Here is a 12037-nt window from a genome sequence, read left to right as displayed (position 1 = left end):
TATATATATTATACATACTGCCTGCTTTGATAAATAAATTATTATAATCTGATTTTTATACATAGCACCATCTGTGTTCCTTACTGATTAATGCATGTATAAAATAAGACTTATACTTGAGTAAATGTGATTACATATATTCATAATATCTATCTTATCAAAGTGTTATAACGAATTCTGAGAATGCCTCATATTATATAATCACCTTTTTTGAATTAAAATTACATGGGTAAAAATGTTATTTAAATATTTTAAAACATAAAATAAACATATTGTGTTGTCTTATATATTTATAAATTAAATTAAAGAAAAAGTCACAATTTGAACAATACAAACACAGACACAGGTGGTAAAATCATATACAAAAATAAATCAAATTATTAAAATATTTATATCTAAGATAAATCATGTGTGTAATAAATAAAGTGATATAAAAAATATTTTGGTTTTGAATAATAAAAACATTGATATGGCACCTTAAAAAAATATTCACTTTTCAATTTAATTATTTTGTATACTTTTGTATGAAAAATATTTTATAAAATTGTAAGGCATTGATATAAATAAATTATAATATAATTTCATGCTTGAAACTCCTCGAAAGCTTTTTGTGCGGCAACACTATAGAGTTTAACACTATCGTCTCATCTGGAACTATCACATTTGAGCCTACAAGAAAACAAATTAGTGATAATGTTTGATTCTATATAATACGATAAATTAATATATAAAGACCTAATATTGTAATGGACGGATTCAATCTACCGTCCATGTTGAACAGCGGTGAGTTGTCCATTTTGGCAAATGGTTTATTTGGATCGGGGTCTGATGGAGTACCTTCGACTCTAGCCCATGTTCCTACAACTGAATCTTGACCAACTAAAATAAATTAAATTATTATTTATAATACTTAAAATGATATTGCTTACAAAAATATATAAAATACAAACCAATAGAATGCATTACTAAAGCGTGGTCGTTAATGGTAGAATTAGAAAGAACTATAGATTCTTTGAGGCGAACTCCTCCACCAATATTTACACAGCGATCAATTGAAACATTTGGTCCAATCTATTGAAAGAATTTGTTTTAATTAATTACATAAAAAATCACATCATACATATTATATTACATATGCTCAATGAAACAAATAAAACTATATTAAAATTGAAAATAAGAGTAGTGTTATCTGAGAATACATTAACTAATTGTAAAAGTTTGCTTCAGTTATTAGTACATTAGAGAAATAAAAATGCTTTTACGCGGTTAAAAAAAAACTTATTTTTTTAAGTACTCTAAATCAAACATATTTGGGAAGCAAATATTTTTGATACACGTGTAGCACGGTGATGTACAAACGCATAGGTTAATGGCTAACTCTCACTTCTTGTACTTGACCTACATCTGGAACTTCTACCACTGCCCATGCAATGTGAGTTTTCAGGTGTCTAAAGATTTTGATCATTTACTTTATAATTTAAAGAAACGTTAAAAAAGTGTAGATTTATATTAATTTATTTATTACAAATCATGATTGGACAGGTATTCTCGGTACTTCATGATGACCTTTATACAACGAAGTTTTATTCAACATTGTATATTTGCTGTCTTTTTGTAAAGACAGCAAATCTGCATTTGTGCGAATACTCTGGAACATTATTAGCATATTGAATATTCTGAGTTCTCAATTGCGGCATGTACTTCTTATGTTATTGATAAAGAGAAGGAAAAGCAGAGGATATAAATTGGATCCCTGTGGTACTCCAGAACGAGCGAAATAATCAGTGATAGTATCGTCAGTATTGTCATTTATATACTGATAATCTTCTATTGCAACATAGTATATGGTATATGTTTTGTACAAATGTTTAACAGCAAATATGTTTCAGTAGAAAAATTGTAATTTTTATATATATTACAACGCTACATATTAATTTGTGTTTTAATAATAAAGTTGTTAGAGTTAACGGTAATAAAAGTTGTTTTTATATTAAATTGATTATTTTTGCAATACGTGATCTTTAACAAAGTATATGTCATGAAAAAGTAATGTTTTATTTTATTTTCTTTGCAATATAATTGTTAATGTTAAACATATTGCGTCACATTTTGCGCCTTTAATTACCATAGATAATTATCACCCAACTTTTTAGTTGCTGTGAAGAAAAAAAGTTATTAGAAACCTTACCGATTGTAGGTTGTACACAATAGGTCTTCATCTTATTTTACTGGTCTTTCAAAAAAAGTTTAATCACTACTGTCGCTTTTGTTCTATAATAATATATAACAAATATGTTTTTTCTACTTGTCCATTTCTACTATTCATGGACATTTTAATAAGCGATCTAGACTTGTAGAATCTTTCTATGTAATTGATAAAAAAATATAAAGCAGAATTTACACACATTTGCATAATAAATGCGCACATTCTACATAAACGCAAAAAATCCTAATATCAGCACGTGAATGGTTTCAAAACTTACATTGTGAACCAATATTTTAAAATTGAGTTAATCAAAACAATGCACTTATTTTGGCTGTAATAAATAAGCAAACGATGGAAATTCAGATTCGTATACCAGTTTTAGTACGCAAGTACTCGCTTGATATTTTTATTTGGCTAAATTAACTACTTAAATATTTTAAGTGAATATGAAAGGTTGAGAGTAGCGCACAGATAATACCGATTGACGGAAAGCAGAATTGTATCAAAATATGTAATAAATAAGTAATATTTAATTACCACAGCAGTGGGATGAACTACAGCAGTTGGATGAATATAAACATCTTGAATAATTGTGCATGTAGAATCATCTGTGGTATTTGGTTTTACTAAGCGTTCCGGTTTATTTTCTCTATAGAGTGCTAAATAATGTCGATTAGCAAAAATAGCAGATCCCGCTGTTTTTACTTGTGACCACCATGTTTTTATCTATAATGTTAAATTATAAATATTAGTATCGAATATATAATATAAAGTGTTGACGTGGTGGTTAATTACCTGCATTGAATACAGTTTATTAGTCCCTGCCAGAGGAGCTAATATTTCCTGTTCCCAAGCTATACACCCGTTTTTTTCGAGGTCATTGCAACCACTATTGAATTAAAAAATAATTAATAAAAATACTACGTATTATTTTATAATACAATATAAGACATACTTAGAATAATATTCATTCTGCTTCTTATTAAAAACGTCAGCCATAACTTGAAAGATATCCATGGAACAAATATAAACTCCACAATTAATGATCGGCGATATGTAACTGTTTGGTTTCTCCACATAATGATCTACAGTACAATGAGGCTTTGATACAACCATGCACCCGTAATTTAAAGCTTGTTCTCTAGTGGCTTCCGTACTCATGATAGTAACCTATTAAACATAAGACATGATTAAATTCAGATCATTAATACAAAACGCCGAATCAACTTACTAGAGCATTGGGACCCTTGGACATATGAAAGTCGTACAACGACTTCAAAGGAAAGTCTGCACAAACATCTCCGTTAAGTACAAAAAACGCCTCAGGAGATCCAGCTCTGATTTGATCTCGGAAATGATACATTCCTCCGGCCGTTCCGAGAGCAGTAAACTCTTGTAAATATCTAAAATAATATTTGTAAGAAACAATATTTATTTGTATATATAATAAAAAATATGAATTTACCTTATACTGATTTTATAATAATTCTGCATATTTAACAAAAACTGATTCATTTGTTGCGATGGATAAGAGCCGATAAGAAGTATTTCTTTGCATTTTTCCAATTTAACGCAAGCTTCGATATGATGCTGAATTAAAGGAAGACCAGCAACAGGAAATAATGGTTTCGGTATGTCGAGTGATAAAGGGCGAAAACGAGTTCCTATTATTAATAAATAACATTCACAATTATTTCATACGTGGACTGATATAAAACCATATCTCTAAGTTTATTGTCATAAAATATTGATACTAATTTTATTGTAATTACGAAATATTATATATTTAGCGAAAACGTAAACCTTTATTTGGGCCACCGACTAATATCACAGCTTTTAGCATTTTGTGCTATTTTCTATTTATCAATTGTTAGTTGCTACGTATCGTTGTGACGTTTAAACTGCGCTTTGACGTGTTGTTCTGAGATAATATTGCAATGACAACACTGGTGCAAATTGTCAAAAATATTAAAAAATATTATAGCAAATATAAATGAATATAAAATGTTCATCTACTTAATTTTCTTCCAAACTAAATGTGATACATACTAAGCGGTCATTTTAAACATTAAGATAATGAAGGGGTATTATCGAACAAAAACTAGTAAAAACTGACGGTACCATTTCCGTCGGTCTCTCATCAATCTCCCATAAAAAACATTTAAATAATAATTTAAAAAATTTTAATTTTATATTTTCCATCACAAATTTTTCAAGGTTTTAATATCAGTCTGTTATTGCTTTTTCTGTTTAATAATGATACAAATAAAGTTATTCATAAATCCAAACTTTACTTTTCGCTCTTAATCATAAAATAAAATAAAATTAAGGATTGTAAAAAAACTTTAATTTGTAGTGGGGCCGGAACACCTTCCAGTGAGATTTGCTAAAAGATATGTCAAAATTTATTTGAGCTTAAATGAATAGTCACCGACAGCATATTTTTAAACAACATACTGTACAGCCAAACTATAACGCAACAAACAAAATATCTAGGCTAGTAGTCTTCAGGGCATAAACTTAAATCTCATTGATCCCCCTAAAGTAGCGATACTCAACCAGCGGCCCGCCAAACTTTTATGTGCAGCTCAACAATCATAATTGTTACCAAATATTTTCAAACGTCTAAAATTGTTTTCAAAACTTTGTAACACCGAGTAGGGTGGCGGCTTTGTTTTTTATACGTTTAAGTGTCAGTAAGTGAATACATTGAATCTGCGATCGTATTATGTGTATTTTTTTCCGTAAAATATTTATTCCCTTTATGTCACAAGATTTCATTGAGCCAAACTCTTGTTTGTTTCACACTCTCACGATTTTGCTAACTCTCTTCTCCCAGCCCGTGACATTATTTATGGAAGCCGCTTAAGCTACAATAAAATAAATTTAAAAAGTTATGATTTTTTAAATTCTTTAGTTTTTCAATAGCCAGTCTTTATAATTACGTAGTACGCAATAACCCAGTAGTTAAGATAATTGTTGATAACGGTGGACGAAGCACCATCGGCCGTTATTTTCCCATTGAGATCCAAAAGAATGTTACGTCAGTGTTACGAGAGTGCCGCCAAGTGTCGGCCATAATGAATGAATAAATAAATATTTAAATAGACTCCCACAATATATTTATTACGTTTTTTAAATTGAATATTTTTATACTTTAATTATTTTATATAATAGTATTAGAGTAATTAATATTGTATATTATTGAAAAATAATATTAAATATTTGATTATATGGACAATTGGCGACGTGTTAAGACCTATACAGCAATTGCATTTTGACATCGCCGTGATCATGAGCTCGGGATTTGTAACGGAAACTGAAGCTTTGGAGGCCCGTCGTTTGCGGCAGGAGCAATGGGAACGAGTTAGAACTGATACACAGCCTCTCGGTACAAATTCACGCCTAGTTTATTTCTCTCAGTTGCCATGTGTTGTTGATTTGCCAGCGAATGATTTGGAACTAGTTATTAATATCAATAAAACGTCATCAGTGATTATCATATTATTTTAATGCTTATATATCATTTCCAGAGGCTCCGGAAGAACCTTATGATGCAAGACCGCTGTATACACGTTTGGAAGAACAGAAAAACAAGAAGGATGCAGAATTTGAAGAAGCTCATAAACTCAGTAATTACTTCATTAATTATATTACTTATGTTCAGAAGATGCATTCTTAGTTATGCTTGTGTTACTTTTTAAACTTTAATTAATTACTTACAAACTTTTGTTATAAAATTTTTTATCTTTATAACTATATTTCATCAGTGCGATTTTTATATTCTAACAAACGCAAATCCAGAAATTTTTCATATAGTTTAAATTTAATTTCTCTTCTCTCGCCGACCATCATTCTCTTCGATGTGCTGTAATACATTGTTGAGTGAATTTCTAAACTAATGGTTACTTTGTTAAATCAAACATTATCAATTCGAAAATTAATTCATAATTCGAGTTGGTTTTTGCCCAAATGTGGAAACTTCTGTGGTGTATTCTTTGTAAATTTCTCACAATTTACTTATATTTTGTATACCTAATTCCTAAAATATTTATTATTTAATTTTCTCCAAGTATTTTTGCGCTCTTATGACGTGCTTTCTTTTGTCAAACGCTCATATGACTGTCTGCACATTTGACGCACGCTATTTTGTTACAGCGCTACTTTGGTAAGCGCTCTTATGACGCAGCGCTTATAATGCAGCGCTTATATGACGGCACTCATTTGCCACGCTCTTTTGACCGGCTGCCATTAAAAACATATCTGAATTCCATAATATAAAATACCGCTTGCAGATAATAAAAGGGATGAACGAATACATTGACCACTTCACCCGAATTCACGCATCAATGTGTGAAAAATATATTTGGCGTTAGACGCATACACGCACAGGTGCGTGAGAACTTTATATAAAAAAACTCACTTCACGGAATACTTTTTAAGTTTACGCGTTCTCTCATACATATGTGCATTTGTATTAGATACTTTTGATCCTCATAAATCGAGCAATAAAACTGATACTTTGTGATCCTAGTATGTTTTTTAACACGCTACGTGTTAAAAAAAATTTTTTCAAGCTACGCTTACTACCACAAACTGCAAATTATCAAAAGACAATTTAAACATACTGGATGTCATGAATTAGTTAACAAAACGAAAGCTTTTAGCTTTAAATATTTTCCGGAGGATCTATTTAAAAATGCGTATTATAAACAGATTGTAAAATATATACGCAAACTAGATGGTAAAATATTTTTGTATAAAATCCATAAATATTAAAACCAGTTCAGTTTGCCCCTATGACTGTTGTGTGATTTCTGTAATCATTTTATTTGATTTGACATTTTTTTATCGTAAAAATGGATTACGAATCTGGATCAACTGTAGCAAAAATGAAATAATCCTCAGAATTAGAATTTAGTCAATAAATGCGAAGCCGCAAGGAACGTTTCCTTTGAGTCGCGACCCCGTCGTTTGACCAAAAAAATACTTTCCAGATGTGTTCCCTCCAAGTGTAACCCTACAAAATCCAATGAGATTATGTGTCGTGGGAAAAAAAAAAGGATGCGAATGGAATAAAGAATTAGAATAGACACACAATATCATTGTCTGAAAAAAAAATACAATACTGTATTATACGCTATTATTTTTTATTTGACGAAAAACATTAAAAGCCTTGTCAAACAGAGAGCGAAGCGAAAGCGAACCGAAGCGTGAGCAATGCGAAGAGGTCATACTAGACGCATGAAGGCGTTGCGAAAGCAAGCCGAGGCGAATGTGAACTTCAGGACGAGGGATACGGAGACGACACATAACTAGTCGTGTGGAGAAAGAGAACTGACGCCAAAGTATTCGCTAAATTAATTTTCAAAATGTTTAAGTGAAACAGAATCCGATGACGATATTTTACTTTAGAATGTTTTATTAAAAAATAAGAAAAAAGGCAAAAAATTTGGGTACACGACATAAATAAAATCCGGAAAGACTATGGAGAGTATCATAGGCTATATAATTGAATCTCATGAAGACCGATTTTACACTTACATTCGTATGTCTAATGAATAGCTTGTAAACAATCACAACCGGCACGCTTCATTATTGCTTCGCGTCTTGCATTCGCTGTCTGTCTGTCGTCGTCTATACAAAGTCATATACTACTACTATCTTGCTCACGCTTCGCTTCGCTTTCACGTTTTGCTTCGCTTTGCATTTGTCATGGCGTTATGTTCGCCGCGAAAATGCATCAGAACGCCTCGCGTTCGCTTTTCTGTGTGACGAGACTCGAAGGACTCTCTGTATTACAAAATAAAAACGCCTCGCCACGTCTTCACTTCGCTCTCTGTTTGACAAGGCCTTTAGTATACATAGATACACATTTCTTTATTTTCAGAATTTGTAAAAACAGCAAAAAATTCAACTTACAAATATTTTTTTTTAATTTAAATTGTAAAAATAAAAATAATTATGAACCAATATATTTTTATATCATTCTCATACAAAACAATAAATCACAATAAAAAAAGGTGATTATTTTAACCATTTTTTTTTTTTTAAATAATCCTGAGTATGAAGTGGTTAATATTTGCCCAAAATAAAATTCTATCAATTTTAAAATAGAAATACTTAATTAAAAGCTAAACTAGATTTTTTTATATAGAAAATATGATACGAGGACTTGACGATGATGAAGTTGGATTCTTGGAACTAGTCGAACAAAGTAAAGCGTCTGTGGCCAGACAAATCTCTTTAGAAGAACAGCGAGAAATGAGAGATTTCAGGTAAACAAGTCAATAAACGAATGACAATACAAACTTGTAACAATATTATCTTAATAATCAATATTTTAATCAATATAGAGAACGCGTTAGTACTGTTCAAGATTCAGTGGAGAGAGAACGTTTGCAGCAAATTAGTGGCGTTAAACAAGTACCTGTCAAGAAAGTGTCTACTAGTAATAATACTAGAAGCATGTTGCAGGGTGTAAGGATATTTAATTAAATATAATTTAATAATTACAGTTTATTATATTACTTTTTATTAAATTTATAGGCTATAAGAAAACGAAAAGTGAGCGATACAGAGACAGATAAAACTGACGAACCAGCGGCTAAGAACATTCCAACTCAAACTAACGGAGGTACTGAACCTCATAAGGAAACTAACGGACACAAAGAAAATAAGTCAGTATTTATATTTGTTTAAATATGAGATAGTGTTATTTAATGTTGATTAATTTTTAGGAACACAAACGGCACGGATGAAATTGCTTCGAGTAAAGCACCTCTAGTGGCTGGCAGCATGAGATGTATAGGCATTTTGCCTGGTATCGGACCTTATAGAGGTTCTAGTGACTCGGAGTGCTCCAGTGACAGTGACGATGTAAATTGATATCTTGTTTAGTCGAAAATATTGTTGAATAATGTGTACAATATATTAAAAATTTGTTGTGATTTACACATTTGATTTTTATGATTTTAATTAGAATCTTTTTTTAAAGTTGTTACATTATGCATGAGTGTACTATTATTTTATTATCATAAATAATGGTGCATGCATAAATAGTATAAAATGTTGTTTATTTAATCACATTTATTAATATATAAAACTATATGTTATAGGAACGGCCTAATCATCAGGTGTTCGATTTGTTGGGCAGAAAACAAGATAAAAAAGAAAACACCGAAAAATGCTAAGACAAGATGTGGATTTTTATTATTCTATTGAACCGATATTGTACTATACATTGTCGTTGTTGGTAATTCATTAGTGTTATTATATTTTGAATGTGAAAGTGATTTTTAATTTATTTTGCATAAAATGTATAGAATACATTTATACTTATAACGAATAAGAACATATAATTCAACATACTTTGTTGCGTTTTAAATATATAGTACACTGAATCACATCGAGTGAAAGAATTGTTATGTAAATGATCTGTGATAACAATTTCTAAATAGTTGATTGTGTAGTATTGGCTTTAGATGAAGTTCATTTACCAATGACTGAAATAATGTTATCAATACACAAAGTTTGATGTTTGTCCACAAAAGTTTTGCTCCTAAAGAGAGTTAATATTATACACTAAGAACACTTTCAATAAGCTTATGTATATTTAATTATAATAAAATTATAAACCTTCTAATGCTTATTTCATTTAATACATAATATTGATTTTACATTGTAATATTGTTTGGAAAACTGCTGTATTTGAAATTCAGTGCCTTTACTGTGACAGCTCATATCAGGCTAATTTTAAATGAGTTTAGATTTATTCAGCGGCAATTATTAAATTTTACATTTTATAATTTGGAATTATTGTATAAGTGTTTAACTGTTGAAAAATTTAAGGTGTACATAAAAGTAAAAATCAACGAAGTTTTCTATATTTATTACCCATGGAAAATGTAATTCATTAATAATACATATATTTAGAAACTGCTTGAAAATATTGTATTTTATATAATCCGAGTATAAAATGAAGTTATTATATTATTTTTGCAGATACACAAATATATTCAGTACACTATTCAACGTTGTTGGACGCATGCAATTGAAGATCATAAATAAATTAAAGCTTGGCTTAGTTTTGCTGCGGCAATTAACGATAATGGCTATAAAAAGTCTGTGTGACTTGGAAACTTAATCGCTCTTCAAACTCTTGGGTGTTTTGAAATGACAAATTCACTCTTGTTTTGCTTGGCAATGCCCCTTTATTCGATTGTTTTTGTTTGAACACCACTACATTGAAAATGTCCACAATCAGCTAGAAACTAAGTTAAGTAATCAATAAGTTAACAAATAACGGCATGTAAATCAATAATATATAATTTTTCTAGTACTAGCCAGATAAATTATAGTTTCACTGGTAAAAACATTTATCTACCGGGGAAAATGTATTCCGATATGATTTCAGTGAAATGACATATTTTTTAGATGGATTCAAGACTGTTTTTTTAGATTTTCTCTGAAGGATACCGCGAGAATTTCTGGTTTAGATTCAGGCAAGTTTGCCAGTCAGTGGTTATTTTTTTTAATATTTCGATTTTATTAGGATTCATAGTATTTCATTACATGACATTTCTGACTAAATTTAATGAGAGGAGGAGGGGGGGGGGTAAATGCCCTACCTGCCCCCCCCAATGACGTCCATGAAGCTAGCAAACGTTTTATAGAGGTGCTGAGTAGCTATTTGTTGTGCATTTCCCTGCTGCAATCAGGGCCGACTCTGACAAGTGCAGGGCTCATGAGACGCACGAATAAAGCTCGAGACCCCCCCCCATCCAAAGGTAATGTAACGGATACGAAATTTATTCAATAATATTTTACATAAATGTTGAGAAAATATCACATTATGGCGATCCCGAGACGACCGTCCGGGACGCATCATACGCAAAAGTGAAGTCCCGCTGAGCCTTGCACCCGAACTAAGCGGCGGCGTACAATGACGCCGCATTCCCGCAGCCGCAAGCAACGCGCGGAGTGGGGATACCTTAACGCACCCGACCGGGAATATAAGGCGGGGCCAAAAGTTCACATTTCATTCGACTCCGGACTTCCGACTCTGCAACACTCACTGGACTACAACTCGCCGCTCCGATCTCATCTTCGCTCTTGAACGCTGATTCTACACCTCGCCTCCTATCTGAGCAACCATCTCCAGGACACGCGCTCGAGGATTAACATCGACGACTGTCGAAGGATCACCGTCAAAACGCGTCAAGAACTTTCTGGAAGATTTCGCAAGGGCCACTTTGTACAGTTCGCTGTACAAACGTCCTACCACAAATCGTCAACCGGACCCGCCGATAACTACAAAATAGAAGCTTAAACACGACCGCTTCAACATATATTTTAATAATAATATACAAATACAATATCATCAACAATCATAAAACAAATACAATAAAATCACGTGTTTTGAATATTATGTATAACTCAAAATTTAAACAACTAAATTACATATTATAAAAGTAAAATCATAAAATTTGAGAAACAAAACTTATTTTTACATAATTTTTTTGTGTATTTTTTTTTATTTATTGCGGCAAAGACACGTTAAAGAATTATTTATAGAAACGACACATTCAAGTTGTTCTGGCCCTTGTTTCTTTTACACAAAGGGTTTCAATTTATGATGGAGTTTTGGTGGAGCACGAGGTCGATTCTATCTTGGTATTCGAATTTTACAAAGATACACAAAGTCTGAAACGGCAAAACCAACATTATTTTATTTTCATTGCGTTTTTAAGTGGAATGAAACATCGCTTTATATATTGTAATTTCATACATTGCTATACAAATAATAATAACGTCTGTTTTTATTTATTT

General features: G+C 31.2%; 2 protein-coding genes across 2 annotated transcripts; one reads left to right on the top strand and one right to left on the bottom strand.

Moving 5' to 3' along the window:
- Positions 1-272: 272 nt before the first annotated feature.
- Gmppa (GDP-mannose pyrophosphorylase A) lies at positions 273-4129 on the bottom strand. The gene is made up of 9 exons (XM_088201423.1): positions 4010-4129; positions 3672-3870; positions 3438-3609; positions 3162-3376; positions 3002-3095; positions 2744-2932; positions 951-1071; positions 736-879; positions 273-669 (listed from the first exon to the last, which is right to left on the bottom strand). The coding sequence occupies exons 1-9, from the start codon at positions 4047-4049 to the stop codon at positions 569-571; spliced, it is 1275 nt and encodes a 424-aa protein (XP_088057549.1). The 5' UTR covers positions 4050-4129; the 3' UTR covers positions 273-568.
- Positions 4130-5439: 1310 nt separating this feature from the next.
- LOC148227256 (PSME3-interacting protein) lies at positions 5440-9848 on the top strand. Its single transcript, XM_088201424.1, has 7 exons — positions 5440-5597; positions 5740-5838; positions 8364-8484; positions 8563-8686; positions 8756-8886; positions 8947-9085; positions 9325-9848. Exons 1-7 carry the CDS (start codon positions 5501-5503, stop codon positions 9397-9399), a joined length of 786 nt encoding a protein of 261 aa, XP_088057550.1. The 5' UTR covers positions 5440-5500; the 3' UTR covers positions 9400-9848.
- The last annotated feature ends 2189 nt before the right edge of the window (positions 9849-12037 follow it).

Source organism: Plectrocnemia conspersa, unplaced genomic scaffold (assembly GCF_051122295.1).
Source record: "Plectrocnemia conspersa isolate PC_06_02 unplaced genomic scaffold, ASM5112229v1 ptg000013l, whole genome shotgun sequence".
Lineage (NCBI taxonomy): Eukaryota > Metazoa > Arthropoda > Insecta > Trichoptera > Polycentropodidae > Plectrocnemia > Plectrocnemia conspersa.
Note: the sequence above shows the minus strand (reverse complement) of the source record. Positions and strands in the feature narration are given on the sequence as shown.

What these genes read in the sequence shown, in the direction of transcription:
- Gmppa (XM_088201423.1), bottom strand. Translation starts at nt 4,049, where the DNA reads ATGCTAAAAGCTGTGATATTAGTCGGTGGCCCAAATAAAG. An exon ending in TTTAGTAATGCATTCTATTG is followed by an intron (nt 880 to 950) that starts GTTTGTATTTTA and finishes AATTTATTTTAG; the next exon opens with TTGGTCAAGATTCAGTTGTA. An exon ending in TCCGTCCATTACAATATTAG is followed by an intron (nt 670 to 735) that starts GTCTTTATATAT and finishes GTTTTCTTGTAG; the next exon opens with GCTCAAATGTGATAGTTCCA.
- LOC148227256 (XM_088201424.1), top strand. Translation starts at nt 5,501, where the DNA reads ATGAGCTCGGGATTTGTAACGGAAACTGAAGCTTTGGAGGCCCGTCGT. An exon ending in CGAGAAATGAGAGATTTCAG is followed by an intron (nt 8,485 to 8,562) that starts GTAAACAAGTCA and finishes TAATCAATATAG; the next exon opens with AGAACGCGTTAGTACTGTTC. An exon ending in GCTCCAGTGACAGTGACGAT is followed by an intron (nt 9,086 to 9,324) that starts GTAAATTGATAT and finishes TATATGTTATAG; the next exon opens with GAACGGCCTAATCATCAGGT.